A 19,010-nucleotide genomic window follows, 5' to 3' on the forward strand; every position below is an offset into this window, starting at 1 on the left:
TGCATCTTCTCCACTTCTATCTGAACATTCCACCTTCACTGCTTCTCATCACATTATCCGAAACCTCCCATATGAAGATCAACAGCAAGAAGCAACCCCCAGCAGGCCTGACACCAGAGCCCTTGAGAGGTAAGGAGTTGGCCTCATGTTCAGAAGCCACAATTTTAAACACAAACAGCACTTACTACAAAAAAAAAAGTACAACAGTGAACATTTGTTTAGCTCATGTTCTGAAACTGAGTGCATTTCATTTGCTGTCCCTAAGTAAATGCCTTTATTTCAAACAGGTATGTGTTCTTTTTGAGCCCAATTTCTCTGCATGTAAAGATGAGGCAGTATTTGCTCTATTTTTAACCAACTGACTGCATGATATGTGATCAAGGACTGCTTGATACGAGCTCCAGAACACTGAAGGTCACAGCTTTATTTACCTATCAGCCCTAGAAAGGAAGCAAAGTGGAAGGCAGTAGAAAGAAGAAAGACTGAGACCACGTTAAATTCTATTTCAGGTGCATTTATTGAGTTATAAAGAACCTGTCAGCTCCACCATATTTACAAAAGGTTTTTAAGAGAATTCTAGAGCTACTCGCTACTGAACCACTAGTTAAAACGTGTAAGAAAATCCAAATCAACCAACCCCATGACATCAATGGTAGAGACACCTGTTACCCCTACAAGACTCTGCTGCACTGATGCATATTCAAATATGGAGAAATATGTTTTCCAACCACTGATTTATAAAGCCACCAGCTGTAAGATTCTCTTCTCTTCTAACACAGCTATGTCTGAAGTCCAGGTGTTCTTCCTCATGCGACTGCTGAAAGCTGGTTTATTTTCCAATATAAATTTGATTCATAAAACACATAATTACAAGGCTATTTAGAAACAAGTAGTGCAAGATGTTAAAATTCATCTTCAAGAGGAAAGAGTTCAAGAAGAATGAAACTTCCAGCTTGTTCCATCCAATACTTCTGTGAGGTGGGATTGCTGCCGGATGCGCATACAAAATCCTGTCATCTTTGGAGTCACAGTCACTGCAAATAAAGTCCAATCTCTCAGGGCACCATAGCACCACTTCTGTCTCAAAAAGCACTGTAGAAACACTGCCACCTGAAAGCATTGCACTGCTTTTTTCTGAGCTCAGAAAGCTATTTTCAATCAATTGCATTACTTCAGCTGTTGAAAGAAATAGGAATACTCTTCACACTTATTCACCTTCCCATTCCCTACTGCAACCCCAGAAAGGATCAGGCAGCAGTGATCTTCTGTGAGAGCATCTCCCAGTTCAACTGGATTTGTTTCTATATGGACTCTGCCCACATCTCAAGTCCTTAAGAAGCCCAACATTACAATTACACAAACACCAAGAGAATATGGGCACGTGATCACACCCTCTAAGCCCACATCCCAACACATACTGCTCCCACTGATGACATGTGGCCAGGCTTGTCTTGTTAATGAATCTGAAGTAAATCCTTACTTGGTAATGAACATAACTGAATGCTTAATGAGAATTCTAATCACTTCAGTGCCAGCAGTCCTCCTTCATTGCACTGGCAAGTACGTTTTGTCATCAGCAATGCAACTCCTTAACTCCAAGTATCAACTAAAACTGAGTCACTACTCACAGAAAGCTAAAAACCCATAAAGTCAAGCAGTGTCACAAATATAATAATAGGAAAGCTGCGAGGGTTTCAGAGAAAAAAGATGAATATCCTGGCTTGTACAAAGGAAGAAGAAACCTACCAGCTTTATGTTTACTACCAGCACTATGCTTAAGGGAAACAAACAAGTAACTCTGTTCCTATTGCAAGGGCTACTAAAACAAAACCCAAGAAAAGCCCAAGCATTGTTCACATAAGAGAAAGTACCATCTAAAATAAAGAAGTCTCAAGGAGTTCCTGTCACGTTAACATGAGCTGGTATCTGACCTGGAAAGGCTCCCTCCAGTTTGTGTCAGAAGCATGAATTGTCACACCGCTCTCCTCAAAGGAAAAGCTACCTTCACACTCATGTTAGCTACCAAGCTGCTCACTGCAAAAAGGAGTTACTCTAAGGTTTTTAGAAAGTTTATACTATCATATCAAGGAAACTTACTAGCTTCTTGAAATTTGCAGCTGGGTCACGATGAAAACACATTCCACTCAAATACTGCATACACAAGTGCCATTGATGCTGGTAATTGAGGTCAAATGTTGACTCACTGTGTCAGATTTAAATTTAACTAACAATGGCTTCAAACTTGCAAGTGAATTTGGGACTACCTTAATGCCAGAACACTACAGTATATCCACAGTTCAAGCTTAGTACCAAAGCACTAAGATCACACTCAACAGAAATCAAGCTACAACTGTGAGGACGGCTTTATAGAAGAACACTTCCAGACACTGCAGAATATCCCTCACTGCTAAACTTGATGGCTGCATGAGCTGCATTTCCTAATACACCCTACATGCCCTATGCAGTATTTCTGTCTGACAGAGAGATCTACCAACAGTGTCACAGCAGTATCACTGTAGAACAAGTTCATCTGTTCTTTGCAACTCAAAAGCTGAGAGAGGTGCTCCATACTTCCAGTTTCACTGAGGTCAAAAGGAACACCTCTAGCAAGTTTCTCAAACCTCTAGTTACATATGTTCCAGAAATGTTTAGCTTGCTCACCAGGGCTAAGTTATAATTGAAATATTGAGCAGGAAAACACATGCCTAGTTTGCAGCTAAAGTCAGAGTTAAATGCCACTATTGCAAACCAACCAAACAGTTGTGCAATGTTTTGCAAAGATGGTGAAGATGAATACCTTCTAGATTCCCTAAAAATTGAATGATAATGTAGTAAGAGATTGCAGCAGCTCTAACAAGTCCAAGCATCTCTGTAATTCACCTCTGGACCATGAACTGGCCTTAGGGAACCTTTAATAAGAGACAAAAGAGCGTACAGTAGAAAGTGTTTGGAAAGACTGAAGGAAATTATCCAGAAAAAAGTTGGCACGGCAACTGATAGGAAAATGTCATTCTGTAAGTGAAAAACAGTATTGGTACCTGTAACAACCTGGACTTAATATTCCAGTAAGATGGTGCTGTACAGTGCTTTTCCCACTAACAGATCAGGTCTAGTAGCTGGGAGATGGCAATAACCACCCTGGGCCAGCCTCAAACCTAGATCAGAGTGAGACAGCTCTGCAAGTTCCCATTACCTGAATGATGATTCTATTTCCTTTTTCAGTATCCATGATCTCACACTGAGATTTGAATTCCAGTTTTCGAAAGGCAGAAGGTTCATCTGCCAAATAGACTCAACAACTTTCCCTTCTAATTACTTAGTGCTTGAAATTGAGATTTTCACACAGTGCAACCTAGCAGTCATAAATAAAATCACTTAACTACCACACACTTTGGAAAGTAACTTTGTTAGTCAGTGGGATTTTACTTCTCAGCAGATTTGACTTTCCCTTGATCTTCCACTTTCTTGATGGCAGCTTGGATGGCTTCCTGATCACCCAGAAACTGGTGAGGGCCTAGAGGACGCAGATTCTCATCAAGTTCAAGAAGTACGGGCACACCAGTGGGGAGAGTAACATTGATGATGTCCTTGTCGGAGATGCCTGCCAAAGACAAAAACTCAGAGTTACACCTAATGAACAACTTCCTAATTGCTTATTTCCTCAGCCTTATTTCTGAGATTATCCAATCTTAAAGCAGTTAAGAACACACTTCCAGTCTCCATCAGCAATAGCAGCTATTCAACGGTCAATTCCTATTCTCAGCTAGACATCAACTTGATTAGTGTTCTAAGAACAGCTATAGGAGGTGTACAGTTAACAGAATAAATTGTTCAAATAGTATGGTAGTCAAGATGTACAGCAAGAAAGATCACCATGGTGGAAGAGAATAATCAAAAATAGATGAAATACTCACTCATATTCTAGGCTTGCAGTGGAAAAACTCCAAAGGAGCGATCTCCAACAAGAGATCCTTCCCCAGTGGTGGGCAGCCCTTAAATGGGTCTGGGAGAGGTGGAGCCAGACTGCACCCCTCCCAGTCACACAGTGCAGTGCCTTCACCTGTGCTCCTGCAGCTGACTCAGTGCTCACCTCAGCTGATCAATCAGTGGTTCAGGCCGTGATTCAAGTTCCCATACAGGAGGGAACTTCCAACTACCTGAAGACAATTTCTTCATTCTTGGTAAACATGTGAACTGAAGAGGGAAAAAATGCCCTGGAGAGCATACTTCTTTATAAACATAGGACAATTTAGACATAGGTTTTCTACATCTTCCCAAATCATACACACAACATACAAGAGAAGTAGAGTCAACATGTGTTATCCCAACATTCAGATAAGCAACCAATACAAATTTTCTCTTCAAAGTTACAGGATACTACAGTTATTTTTTCGCTAGAGCTTTTTTAGCACAACATCTGGTAACTATTGATCTTTAAGATAGCTGTAAGCAGGTAAAGAACAGTGTTTCCCACAGTCTATTTCTAAAACTTTTATGGCATCCCACCTTCAGTACTAGCCCCAGAATTACATACAGGACACTAATTCCTGCATTCAATTGAGGAAAATGGGAAGTAAAAAAAAGTTAGCTTATACAACTTGGACTGTTTTTCAGCATTTTCTAAGGCGTACCTATGGAGAAAATTCTACCTGCTTAAAGTACTCTGGGGCCCTAAGCTCAGCTTAATTGCTGGCTATGTTTACATGATGCCCACAAATTTCTAAATATACCCAACTGATCTTCAAGGACAAAATTTAAGTAAAGTTTCTGCAAAAAAGTCTAAATACATGTAGTTAAGAAGCAACAATTAAAGAGTGAAAGTCTGCTGCTGTGAAGTAGAGCAGCTTCAAGTAGCTCACACTTAGAAAAAGTGCACTATCAAGCTCCAAAACATCAACACCATGTGAACTAGACTGAAAAACAGAAAGAAAATTTTTTCAAGCCAGCTGACAAAACAGGTGGCACTCCAAACATGAGTGTAAACTTACCAGTGATTTTCACATCAAGGAGAAAAAGCAGAGCCAACACATACATATTAAAACAAAGCTTAGACACTCAGCCACAGTGGTATGACATCGGGACAAAAAACAAAAGTAATCATGAGGTAACAATTTTATGCTGTTGCTATGAGACTACACAAGCACAGATCTTTTGTAGTGATCTATTACTGTTTTGCTTGGACTGAGTACTCAGTTCAGCTATAAATCAGCACTTTGTTTCAGAAAGCAGCAAGAATAGAGTAAGAAAAACAGATAAACCCTTGCAAGACATTTATTATTGAGCTATCTGTACAAAAAAAAGACACATACTCTATCAGTCTAATCTATCTCTATCCAAAAGGGTAAATAATTAATCTATGAGTAGAATCATGGATCTACATAAAAGCACTTAAGGAGCCTCTCAAGTTTTAGAGCTATACAGAAGTCAATGGGGAAAAGAGTCCATTCACCATGGCACAAGCATTTTTCTCAAGAACTTCAGTTTGCAGAGCAAGCAGCCAAGATGTCCAAGTTCTTATTTCCAGGATTCTTAAACACAGATTTTAGCATACAAATGTCACCACGTACCCACAGGGAATCTGGCCCCAGGAAGTGTTCTGCTTACCTCTCAAATTCAGCCTCCCAGACTAAACCATACAGATTTAAACAAAACAGATGAAGTCACACAGGAGAACTTAGGCAAACCACAGAATGTGGTCAGCAGGCAGGATATTTAAAGGCTTGCTCTATAGTTGGATTAAAGAAGGAGTTGTCGCTACATGGTTTCAGAGATGTTTTATCCTTTTTACAGAAGGCAGTGACCACACCAATGTCAACTAGTGTTCATGTACACAACAGAAGCAGCATAGCCCAGGATAAACAAGTTGCAGCAAGGACTTAGCTTTCTCCTGAGGATTTTTTGTCACAAGGAAGTTCTGCCTCACAGCCAGAAGGTAAGAACTGTAGGCTGGAGACAGATGAAAACCCTAAAGAATCAATATGGCCCTGCTACTTTATTTCAGCATTATTACTGTATCTGTATAGTGCTCTTCTTCAGAAAAGCATATGTTGATCAGCACTGCCACACAAACTCTTCAGTTGCAGGAAAAATGCCCAGAGAATATTCCCTAACAGGCTAGGAAGACAGTAAAGAGATCACTTCTTACCACTGTGGCCATTCCAAGAGCAAGCTTAACTGCTATCCAGTTACTTCATGCGCTGTAACTATAGCACAGTGACCTTTTCTTGCACTTCACCTGACCTGGACTGTGTCACAACCACATTACATCTCATGTGGGAAGAAGGGTTACTAGGTTGTTGCAGTCTTTGCCCAAGAAGGTTTAAAACTGAGGTCCTGCCTACTCAAAATTATGAGAACACACACACAACCAAACCATTCAGGGTGCCTCCTTCAGGACTCCAGTCAACCACATTCTTCAAGCAGATACTTCCCATGTTATCCCTTGAGCTCCTCATCCTAACACTGTTCCTTAATAGCAGCTGTGGAGAAGGAAGCAATTAGGTACACAACCATTAGGAGGACCTCAGAGAACTTAGAGAAAGTGCTTTTAAAGTCACTTCTTCAAAGTCACATTCAGAATTCTTTTCCAGCTCACTCATACTTCATTTAAATTGAAGTGGATGATCAAACACAGGCTTTTTTCTTTTAAGGTGTGAAATATACAATGGGGAGACATTCACTGGTAGACAATCCTTCAGGATGAACTTAACAGATCTACTACAAAGTACATTTCTCCACAACACTCTACAAGCTTGAAAAATTCACTTCCATCTGGTAGCCCATTAAGTGTTTTGAAATACTTACACTCTGGGAAGCCCTAAACAGGCAAACCCTATTAGGCTTAATTATGAGCACGTAAGGCCAATGCTTCCAAGAGTTGGTTGTGCTTCTCTCCCCCTCTCACCTGTTCTTAAGTTTTTCCTTCTATTCTTATGGTCTGAGGAACACAGTAACAACCACATCTTGAATAGCTCAATGAATTTCTTGACTGAAAATTGGCTGTATGGCTGAGCTTTGATGGTGGCAATCAATGGACTAAGGACAAACTGAAGGCCAGCAACAAGCAGTATATCCCAAGAGCTGGGTCCAGGCCTGTCTAACATTAGTGATCTAGATGATGGGGCAGAGCGTAACCTCACTAGCCTTGAGCATGAGGAAACTGGGAGGGGTGGCTGACATAACAGAAGCCCTAGAAGACATCCAGAGGGACATCAAACATGCTGGAGAAACAGGTTAACAGGAACCTCATGTTCAACACAAACTGCAAAATCCTGCACTTGGGGAGGAACAGGACCAGGACATGATGGGAGGCACTAAGCAAGGAAGCACCTGTACAGAAAGGAACTGTGGTCCCAGTGGACACCGAGCTGAACATAAGCCAGCAATGTGCCCTTGCTGATAAGAAGGCTAAGGGTATCCTGGACTCCACTAAGCAAAGCATTGCCAGCAGGTCAAGGCAGATGACCCTTCCCCTCTACTCAGCTGGTGAGGCTTCACCTAGAATCTTTCATCTGTTGCTAGGTTACCTGGTACAAGACACAAGGACATATTGGAAAGAATCCAGCAAAGGACTGCAAAGATGGTTAAAGGCCTGAAGCATTTTATCTCTCCTCTAATGAAAGGAGGAAAGAGCTGGGACTACATAGTCTGGAGAACAGAAGGCTCAGAGGATCTTAGTGATCATAATCACCTGAAGGGAAGGTGCCAAAGACAAGAGTCAGGCTCCTTTCAGTGATATTCAGTCCCAGGACAAGATGCAGTGGGTACAAACTGGAGCACAGAGTAGGATCCCCCTGAATACCATGCTGTGTGGAGCACTGGCACAGTTCACCTGGAGATGTTGTATAGTCCCCTCCTTAGAGATTTTCAAAGGCCACCTGGACCTGGGCTCTGGGTGTCCCTGTCTGAGCAGGGCTTGGACCAGATGGACCCAGAGGGCCATGCCAACTTCAGCCACCCCATGAATAGCTATTGGGAATAGCTACAACCCACCTCTCCCGCATGTCAGCTACACTTGAATCCACATGATTCATCTGGCAGAACACACAAAATTCAGCCACAAAAGGCTCACTCTAGAACTGCTGCTCTGCAGTTAGGATCCAAATCAGTTCCTTGTATCCCTCTCACGAACTTAATGAAAATACTGATGCTACAGTCTGTTAAATATCCAGGACCAGATTCTGCCCTCCTTCAAGGGATACCAGCTGCTTTCAAGCTAGCAGAGGACAGGCTTCAGTAGCACAGGAGTAGGTCAAGTGTTATAATTTAGCTCTTGAATTCTACATCATTTAATGTCACTGTGCAGATTTGAAGGAAAGAAGGAAGACAGGAAGGCTACTCTCACAGCTACAGCATATTATCCACATCTGTTTCACCTTTATGCCTGCCAAGCTTTCTTCCTGTGCCATTACATAAACTGATCTAGATCGTGGCCTGAATTTTACAGTGGTCATTACAGAGGTCACTCCCAAATGAGATCACATAGGAAGACAAACCATGAATCTAAAGTACTCTGATGCAGCCAAGAAATCACAGCATGCCACAAACTCCTTAAGATTTAATAGGCTGAAAGAGACATCAGATCTGCTACTATCAGCCTTAGCTGTCACCTACACTTTTCCCAGTGTAGAAGTGAAGTCTGCTCAAACAAAGGCAAAAGAAAAAGCTTTATTCTGTTCTATATGTTTTGTTTTATATAACTCATCTGTTGATGAGAATGAGATGAGTTAGGGGACAATAAGTACACCTTTCAGCAGAGCTGAAAGGTCATCAAGGTGATTTCTCTTAACTGCCCTTGGGCATCACAATTACTTAAGCAGCATTTCCTTCAGAATGTCAGTCTGCAAATATCAGCAAAATAATCTTATGAGGTAGTCCTCAATAGGACTCAAGCCTGCCTCAGGAATCAGAATCCACAGCTCCAGCAGTGCACTTAAACTAATGGATCTACAGTAGGGTAAAAAAGGAAAGCCCTTGAGGGCACAGCTCTCCCTGCTCATCCTCCCATTCACCATCCTGCCTACAAGCACCAGTCACAGAACTGTCCCATCTGTGACCCCAAGCAGCTAAGCTCAAGGTGTGGGACACCCATATCTTTCTTCAGATAAACAACTTTTTTCCTTGAATAATTGTATAAGGCTCAGTGACCACCACATGACACCCGAGAGATGGCACCATTTCAGCAGGCAGGGAATGCTACAATGAGGCCTTCTATAAGACCTCATCCTTAGGTACTTAATACCAACCCCAGAGACGAACAGTCAGGAGGGAAGAAAAACTGAGCCAAAAGACAGCACAGCCATTTCGCCAAGCACCTATTATACGTGGTCTCCAACAAGGCAAAGTGGACACAGCTATTACACTACTGCTGTCTTCACAATCAGAGTCAGCTAAGAGGGTCTCCGAAGTATCAAAATAATTGGAAAGAATCAGCTGTACACAGACTCTGCATCCAAGACTCTTACACTGAGTAGATTCTAGCAACTAGTATTTTCACAACCAAGTCTAGGCATTCAGAGTGAAGTTAACCTAACATCGCACTCATTAACTTCTTTTGCCAGTGCTCTTTCACCACAAAGATACGGTATGTCATGAAAGAAAAATGCACTGAAAGACATGAGTTACAGGTCAGTCAACGCCAGTAGTGTTAGAATGAAAACAGTGAGATCTAACAACACTTCCACAAGCAAATACACAACTGCATTACAGGAAGAACATGAGTCAGAGAACTTTTCCATCCCTGACAGCATGAAGTGAAAGCCATCTCCCACTTTGTCAGCTTGTAATTTTGTGCCAGTGATCTCTAGCATTGCATAGATCACCTAGAGTTAAAACAAAGTGCTCTGAAAAGTCTACTCAGCTCAGAGGGGACAAAGAGCAAGCTCTCAGCAACTGCTGTTTCGCATCTGAGCACACAGAACAGTACCATCCAGTTTGGGTTAAATGCTGTTTTCAGCAAGGCTACTTCAGTTTCACTTCTAAATCATCTCACAATAACTGTGACATCCTCCAGACAAATCCTACATTTATCCTTTTGAGGTCTACTCCGAACACTGAGAAAAACCAAATCCAAACCTACAATCAAACCCTTGTTAGCCTGACATTCTGCTGCTCTCGTTTTTCTTTGTGTGCAAGTGGAAAACCGCCATAATTCAAGCTCTTTTTACCAATTAACAACAAGGAGAACATTCAGATTCAGAGAACTGCAGGCCTGTTTCAAAAGAAGAGTCTCTGAAACAGGAACTTCCAAGGACTACCTGAGACATTTTTGAGAGAAGTCATTAAGTTTAATTCCAAAAAGACTGAAGCTGCCTCATCAGATCAGGTTGAGTGAAAACGTTAGTATTCAGTGTCATCTGAAAACTGAGCTACAGCTTCAATTATTAACTTAGTAGTAACACAACCAATCACTCTTTAGGAATGGTGCTAAGTATTGGAAGCCTCTGGTAATTTTCTCACTGCTGGAAATACCATAGCTTCTGCTGAGATACAGGAGCCTAGATGCTACCCCAAGTGTAGCATGTTTTAAGAGCACCATAGGAAGTTCACACAAAATAAAGCCAACCTCACAGTGAGTGCTACCATAATAGCAGATTAGCAAGCTCCAAGCACTCTTAGATCAGGTCCAATTCCAGAGCAGCTTACAGTCTTTCAGGAGAGAAAGGGAGAAAGTCGCCACTACAGAGAAGGCACTTCTATCCAGATAGACTTATGTTGGAGTGCAGGGGAAAAAAACACAGGTTGTACTATCAGATCTCAAAGGTTTGATTATGCCACCCTTCAGGACAGCTCTGCAGCAATCCAGACCCCACTGCTTAGCACACAGAAGAGCTGATGCACCTCTTGCAATTGCTTCCATGTGGTAGCTGACAGACATTCCTAGATCCCCTGCCAATGATTCTTCACACAATTATTCCATGGGAAAAACAAGGAATAGTGTAGTACAGAATTCTGCTTTGTTCAGGTTGTTTTTTATTTACAGTCACACTGACAATCATCAGAACTGGCTGAACCAACCCTCCAAGCAATTTGCACCCCAGTCACTGCCTCTGAGGTTCCAGAAACCACTTAGGTGTGCTCATTCGCTGGGCTTTTGAATCCTACTAAAGCATCAGCTGCACTGACTGTTCCAGCATGCCTGAATGCAAAGAGTCACAGCTATAGAGGTACACAAAGGATTATAGCTAGGGAGAACTGAATGGGCACAACCCAGTCTTGCAACTGTATCTCTATCAGGTTGCTCTTGTACCCATGTAGTCATTAAATTCCACAAATGTCTCTCACAACCCAAGACAGTTTATTCTTCCACAGCACTGCAGCAATGCTTGTTTAATGAACAGATTGAGACTTCAACTCTTCTTGACAAAGCAGCTGAGTAAATGCAAAAAAACAGTGAAAGCATTTCAATTGTTCTTCATCCCTCTTACCCCATAGTTTGATTTCTGCTCCAGTAGGCCAATATTTCTCTCTTTTTAGTCCACAGACACTTAACATTACATTGTCCAGATGAGCAACACATGCTACAGAGCAAGATGCAAAACTTCACACAAGTGAGTAAGAAGAAAAGAAGAGCCTTACCTTCCAAATGCTTGAGCAGTGCCCTGCTGCTGTTGCCATGAGCAGATATAAGGATCATTTTACCACTTTTGAGTTCTGGCACTATCTTTTCATTCCAATAGGGAAGGAGTCTATCAAGCACATCTTTTAGACTTTCTGCCTTTGGAAGGTTATCCTGAGAGACATCACTGCATTTGTATCGACGGTCATTGTATATCTCTTCATAGTAGGGATGTGATTCAGTTATGGGAGGTGGGGTAACATCATAGCTTCTCCTCCATATTTTCACTTGCTCTTCTCCATGATTCAGAGCCATTTCTGCTCTGTTGAGACCAATCAACGCACCATAGTGGCGTTCATTCAGTCTCCAAGAACTTTGAATGGGGACCCATTCCTGGTTCATTTCTTCCAGGATCAGCCATGCAGTCTGGATGGAGCGCCTGAGCACAGAGGTGAAGACAAGGTCAAACTCAAAGCCCAGAGCTTTAAGTTGCCTGCCACAGTTCTGAGCTTCCTTTATTCCATCACTGCTCAGCTTCTGGTCCACCCAGCTGCAGAAGCGATTCTCCTTGTTCCAGGCTCCCTCCCCGTGCCTCAGGAGAACAAGCTTGTACTTAGTCATTTTCGTTGCAGCTTGGCACAGATGACTGGTCTGGCATCTAACAATGAGGCATCTGGGCATAAAGGAGACACACAAACAACCCACATACATTACTACTTGTAATGCATTACAACAGCAAAGAGCAGACAACGATAAGGATCAAAACAGCTGAGGAAGCATGAGTCTGCTGAGTATGTTTTCACCTGTGAGGTCTCCTGGACTAGACTTCCTCTCTACCCTCAAACATATGGGAAACACCATTCTCCACCTGGTTTGTTTGGATGAGCCCACCTAACCAATTAATTAGCAGTAGACTGCACTGAATTACAGAATCCTAGTGGTTGGAAGGGACCTCTGGAGATCATCCAGCCCAACCCTAATTCAGGCAAGCTATTCCTGCCCACAGATTTCCTTTAAACACTTAAGAGGAATCTCACTTAACACCAGTGGCTCCCAATCAATGAAGCAGACCTCACTCTTAGAGGTAACTCATTCCAGCATTAAGGTAAGAGATGGAGCCCCCAGGCTTTTATGAGATGCCCAGGCCCACACCACCTCTGATGGTCTGAGTCTGTGCCAGAGCAATCAGAAAGGCCCACCACAGAGCCAGGATTTGCAATTAACAGAACTTTATTAGCTTTCTCAAACAAAACTTGTCCATAACGATGCTCTTTGTAACTTGTTTCCTCACACTCTCCCCTTACTCCTTATGCCAATCTGTTCCATTCCTCTTCAGGCAGCCACTGTCTCCTCCTCCACCACCATTCCTCCACACTTATGTGACAAAATCAATTCTGAGATGCACTGCACAGCTACTGAGTCTCATTTCACAGAATTAAGAACTGATCATATACATTATTTCATTCCCCTGCCTGACTTTGAAGTCATTTTCCCTTTTTGTTCTTACACTCTAGGATTGTTTTTACTTTTGCTATAGCTATAAATGGAATATTTTCTGAACTCATTAAATACAGCTACACATTAAGTTTAGACAGTGTCATCTTCTCCTGTTGAAGGAAAATGAGCTCTGGCTTGTCCCCAGCGTGCACTGAACTAAACACTCAAACTATTCTGGTGCAGCCAAACATTCTAGTCAACTGTGTGACATCTGACAGGTCCACCTAACAGCTCTACAGTTCTCAAAGCACCATCTAATCACTCTGACCCAAGATACATCAGAATATACAGGAAAGGATGCAGAAAGAGGAGAAAAAGACAGCATCGCCCTCACTGGAAGACTGCACTGGGTACTAGATTAGACTGTTGGACTAGATGATGATCCTAGAGGTCTTTTCCAACCTTTAAGAGTCTATTCCCAAAACCAGGACTGACTTCTGAACAAAGGACTCAATATTTCCAGAAATTAAGTGTTTAGGAGAGCTTCCATGATCTGAAATCAGTTGGAGATGCTTCAATCTCACTCCAAGTGTCTCAAATTTGGTCCCCTAAAGATGAGATCTGCAATATGGGTTAGACCCACACACTCGGGGGTTTTGGGAAGCACCCACCACAACATCAGCATTTTTACAAAACAGACATTTATGTAAAAGTATAGACATTTCAGGAGTATATATTCCACCTGTGTGCCGAGGGAAGATCATGGAACAGATCCTTCTGGAAGCTATGTTAAAGCACATGCAAGATGAGGTGATCTGAGACAGCAAGCACAGCTTCACCAAGGGCAGACCATTCCTCTACCAAGCTGGTAGCCTACAATGGAGAGGCGGCAGCGGTGGACAAAGTCAGAGCAACTGATGTTATCTACCTGGATTTCTGCAAAGCCTTTGATATGGTTCCACACCACATCCTTATCTCTAAATTGGAGAGAGATGAAGTGTGGACTATTCAGTGAGTAAGGAATTGGTCGGATGGTCACAGCCAGAAGATTGTGGTCAGCATCTCTAAGTCCAGGTGGAGGCAGGTGATGCGTGGTGTCCCCCAGGGAACAGTCATGAGACCGGTGCTCTCTACCGTCTTTATCAAAGACCTAGACAGCGAGATCAAGTGCACCCTCAGCAAGTTGGCAGATGCCATTAAGCTGAGTGGTGCAGCTGATGCAACAAAACAGATGCCATTGAGAAGTGGACTCATGTAAACCCAATGAGGTTCAAAGCCAAGTGCAAGGTGATACACCTGGATCAGGGCAATCCCAGATATGTCCATAGCCTGGGAAAGGATCTCACTAACACACCTCACCTTCTCTAATCCCCCCTCCTCTCTCCCAGGAGCAGAGAGGAATGAGTTCTCAGCCTTCTCCAAAATGAATAACCCCTAAATTCCTTCACCACTCCTTATTAAATCCTGTTTTCTGATCCTTTCACATGCTCCTTCATGGTGAGGAGCACAGAACTGAATGCTTCAAGGTGTGGTCACACAAGTGCCAAATACAGAAGTGAAAAAATAATCACAGGCCCTGTCCTGCTGGCCACACTATTTCTGATGCAAGCCAGGATATAATCAGCCTTCTCAGACACACCACTGGCTCATGTTCCATTGGCTGTCAACCAGCATCCACAGGTCATTTGCTGGGGACAATTTTCCACCTACCTTCCCCTAGTGTATACCACTGCAGGGAGTTATGACCCAGGCAGGACCCAGCACTTAACTTTTGTTCTATTTCACATGCTTGCACGCAGTCCTTCTATCCAGCCTAAATAGATCCATCTGCAAGTCAGATCATCAGTCCTGCCTAACCTCATATTGACTGCAATACCTCCCATTCAGATCAGTGATAAGAGTGTTAAACAAAACCAGCCCCAAGACTGATCTGGATTTAACTCCTCTCACTCTTTGGGCCTGGCCATTCAGTCAGATCCTCACTCAACAACCTGTACACCTGTCCTGAGCAGCCTGTTTTTCTTCAGAATACTGTGGCAAATGGTGTCCAACACTATACTACAATCCAGGTAAACACCCACAGCCTTTACCTCATCTACTAAGCAGGTCACCTTGTCATGGAAGGCCAGGTTAATCGGGCAGGACCTGCTCTTCCTAAATCCATGTTGAATGCTTCTGATCACTAAGTTGTCACACACATACCATGTGCTGGCATTCACGATGACCTGTTCCATAACCTTCCTTGGTACTGAGGCCAGACTGACAGGTCTACAATTCTCTGGATCCTCCTCCCCACACTTCCTGCTGATTATAGTCACATTTGCTAACATCCAGTTGTCTGGGACCTCACCAGCTAGCCAAGACGTATGGTAAATTACTGCAGGTACTTTGGGTAAGCACCTCCACCAGTTCCTTCAGTTGAAATCCCATCCAGCCCCAGAAACATTCAACAACTCCAAAGAACATTCAAAAGTCATAGCAGGTCACCCCCATCAGATTACAAGGACTTCATTTCACTCCCTGTCTGTCTTCCAACTCAGGGGGCTGGATACCCTGAGAACAACTGACCTTACTTAAAAATATTGCAACAACAAAGGCATTAAGTATCCCAACCTTTTATTTCATTGCTACATTTCCTCTCACATCCAATAAGTAATCAAGATTCTCTTTAATCTTCCTTTTGCTGATGATATACTTACAGAATCACTTAATCCTCTTTAACTGCACTAGTCAAACTGAATTCCAGCTGGCCTTTGGCCCTTACAATTTCATCTCTACACAGCTTGACAACAGCTCTATAGTCCTATGTTTCCCTGTTCCTTCTTCCACAGTTCATAAAACTTTCCATCTTAAATTCTCAAAGAAGTTCTACTCAGCTAGGCCAGATTTCCCTCCCACCAGCTTGATTTTCAGGGCATTTGGGATGGCCTGCTTCTCCACCTCTACAATTTTTTTCTTGAAAAAGGTCCAGCTTCTCTGCACTCCTTCACCTTTCAGAACCACTTCCAAGGGACTTCTGTCAACCAGGCCTCCAAACAGGCAGAGATTTACCCTCTGGAAATTCAGTGCAGAAGTTCTGCTAGCCACTTTTCTTCACCAAGGATCATTTTATGATCACTGCACCCAAGGCAGCCTCTAACTGTCACATCATCTGCAAGTCCTTCCTTGTTCCCAAACAACAGGCAACTTCCCTAAGATTTCACTAAGATTTCCAATCTCTTGTGTTGTTTTTTTTCCCCCCAGGTCACATGATTTATGCAGAGACATTCAGCTGGGCTCCCAATGGAACTATTTTGTTGGATGAAGTAGCTGGAATTCATTTGTGTTGCTCTTCAGGTGTTTTCCTGAAGACCTCAGACCACTCTCCCAGCCCTGGGCATCTGCTGCTGGCACTGCCATCAAACCGATCAGCCCAGTGGACTCAAGTTCCTCTACCTCAGCAGCTTGAGTTTAAAGCTCTCTCCATCAGCTTGATAAAGCTGTAACCAAAGTTGCTCTTCCTCTCCTCTGACAGACATACCTCGTCAGATCCAAGCAGACCAGGTTTATCAGAGCCTCAGGGTGTAAAATAAAACAAACCTAGCAAACCAGGTTAGCAAATAGACACCTCTTTTTCACAGCGGATAAAGCCCCCTACTGCTATCTCACACTTCTGTTTCTTGTTTGGAAAACTCACTACATGGGGATCACATCAAGCTGACTTCGTCAGCACCTGCTACTCCCCTGACACAACAGGTCCTTCTCGCACTGTCCAGCAGTTCAGGATTCCCTCACACAATGGGGAAAGCCCCTTCCTCCAGCTGGTCCTTGCTGTAATACTTGTGTTTGTGTTTTCAGTTTCACTCTCTTCTGTGTGGTCTTGAGAGGAAGTTTCTGGCTGCAAGTTCATGGCAGATCACACATGGAACCACCTGCTCCTCTCCTCATCTTCCCTGTCAGCACACAGCCTTCTTACCAACTCCTGCAGCTCAGCTAACTGCTACATGAGATCCTTCACCTGGGCACACCTTTTGTAGGCATGTTCGGTAGGTGGAGGAAACAACCCAGCTGGAGTTGCAACCTTTAAAATGAGCCCAATATCCCATCCAGGCAGCTATGACCATGCAACCTCCAGTAAACAAGCAGGGACTGCCACACCTCTCTTGGCCCAGTTCACCATCAGTAACACTTCCTAGAGCTGCCTTTTCTAGGACTGATGTTGGCTACCCAAGTCTCATCAGCTTCTTCCAAGAGCTGGCAGCTTCTGATAGGCCTCAGTGCCACCCTGGGGCTTCCACAGCTCAGGAATCCACCCTGCACACCGCAGTCCATTGCTTAGCAAATCAACCAGCTCCAGAACAGGAGCCTCTCACAAGGACACTATACAACAGCATCCCCAGCAGCAACTTCTGACCACTGCTACAGCTTAGCTTTACAAAGCCTCTGAAGACCGACAGAGTTTCATAGAACATCAGCATACAAACAACTGGCAAATACTAGGGACAGTCTTCCATAACCTCACACAAGCAGCAGCATCTCAACTGAAACCCTTCGTACATAACACTTACTATTCACAAAGATCAGCTGCAGGTTCTGCAAAGAAATCAACTGTTAGGATTTAGTTGTTACATTCCTATCCATCACATCAGATAGACTACTGAACTACACTGCAAGATACCAGCTTTACAAAGAGGAGCATCAGTTGGCACTTCTATCCAGAGTCAAAGTACTTTTTTCAATGCCTCACTGATTATTAAATAAAAAATAAATATTAAATTACAGTGTCCACTATGAGCTACTACATTAAATACAGCCACAAAGTTCAATCTCTATAAATATATCATTGTTCAGACTAACAATTGTCCACAGGAACAAATTAAGCTATTCACAAGGCCATCTTAAGATTCAAGGCAAAAAAAAAAGATCCAACAACAGAGATGAACTCGATCACTCATTCTCCTATTTGGGTACTTTAGCCTAAAACCTAAGATCATCTGGGGACAATAAACTCCAGTTCAGTTGCACAAAAAATCACCACTCTGAAACAAGTTTAGAGAGAACTGGCAGTCACAAGGCTGTTTAAACATGAGGCTACTTACAGAAGCATTTAATTGAAAAGCCTCAGAGCAGTAACACATGGAAATAATCCTACTCACCTTTCCTACGGCAAAGGAACAGCCTACACAAATCCCAGCAGAGACTTGAAAGCTGCTCTTTTCACACAGAGCACAGGCGCTCTTGGCTAGTCACCTGCAGGAAGGGAACAAACACCAAATGCTCACACAGAAAGACCACAAGTACAAACTGTTACACTAACCATAATTTGGTTAGAGCACACATCCCTTCTACGCATCAAAGCTGTTTCCCTCTCCCAAAAAGATGCAAATGCACAACTCCTGCAATGCCAACAAAGCGAAGTTATTTGTACTTTGACGCCCCAGGACATCATTTGCTCACTAAGATTTGTATGGGCTGCGACTACTGCAGTTCTACTGCACAGAAACCTACTAGAAGAAACTCCTAGTGAAGGATGCAGGCAGCAGATCAGTGCCAAATGCAACACAGAAGCACTAAGGAGACCTATTTCGGCACATGAGAGCCAGATGCTCAGGATGACCTCTTATCTCGGGAGAGCAGTCAGCCCAACTCTAGCATCCTCGACAAGCTCACCTGCCTCGATCCCTTTACAAAGCCGCCCCGTAGTGATGCAGCTGCCTCCGAGCCCCTAAGGAAAGACAGTCAGCAGAGCGCAGCCTCCCCCACCCCATACCACGCCTCGCCGCCTCCTTCACAGCTCCTCTTCCCCTCGGGGACCCCGCTCCCCATCACTGCCGAGGGGGCGCTCCCCCAGCCGGGCCCCTACACCCCGCGCGGGTGGCTCTCTTCGGGCCGCCCCCACCTCACAACCGCCCGCCTCCCCCCGCGGCTCCATCAGTTGAGCGGCCACGATCCCAGCGGCCTCACCCGGAGGGCGGCAGCAGGCCGCGGCCCGCCCGTAACGCCACAGCAGCGATCCGCAGACAGCCCACCCTCCTCC

The 19,010-nt window shown here is 43.6% G+C and overlaps 1 protein-coding gene across 3 annotated transcripts; it reads right to left on the reverse strand.

Annotated features, from left to right (window-relative positions):
• Window positions 1–493: 493 nt before the first annotated feature.
• On the reverse strand, window positions 494–19,010 carry BPGM (bisphosphoglycerate mutase). 3 transcript variants are annotated; one of them, XM_065742604.1, is made up of 5 exons: window positions 18,938–19,010; window positions 18,130–18,223; window positions 13,923–14,144; window positions 11,578–12,230; window positions 494–3,601 (listed from the first exon to the last, which is right to left on the reverse strand). In XM_065742604.1, exons 3-5 carry the CDS (start codon window positions 13,961–13,963, stop codon window positions 3,423–3,425), a joined length of 873 nt encoding a protein of 290 aa, XP_065598676.1. In that variant the 5' UTR covers window positions 13,964–14,144; window positions 18,130–18,223; window positions 18,938–19,010; the 3' UTR covers window positions 494–3,422. The 3 variants fall into 3 exon arrangements, with proteins under 3 accessions (XP_065598676.1, XP_065598674.1, XP_065598677.1); XM_065742602.1 differs by lacking the exon at window positions 18,938–19,010 and adding an exon at window positions 18,644–18,698; XM_065742605.1 differs by lacking the exons at window positions 13,923–14,144; window positions 18,938–19,010 and adding an exon at window positions 18,644–18,698.

Source organism: Cyrtonyx montezumae, unplaced genomic scaffold (genome assembly GCF_038088225.1).
Source record: "Cyrtonyx montezumae isolate F1298 unplaced genomic scaffold, pur_monq_1.0 scaffold_3, whole genome shotgun sequence".
NCBI classification, from domain to species: Eukaryota; Metazoa; Chordata; class Aves; order Galliformes; family Odontophoridae; genus Cyrtonyx; species Cyrtonyx montezumae.

What these genes read in the sequence shown, in the direction of transcription:
- BPGM (XM_065742604.1), bottom strand. Translation starts at nt 13,963, where the DNA reads ATGTGGTGTGGAACCATATCAAAGGCTTTGCAGAAATCCAG. An exon ending in AAGGCTTTGCAGAAATCCAG is followed by an intron (nt 12,231 to 13,922) that starts GTAGATAACATC and finishes CTTTATGCCCAG; the next exon opens with ATGCCTCATTGTTAGATGCC. An exon ending in ACTGCTCAAGCATTTGGAAG is followed by an intron (nt 3,602 to 11,577) that starts GTAAGGCTCTTC and finishes TGTCTTTGGCAG; the next exon opens with GCATCTCCGACAAGGACATC.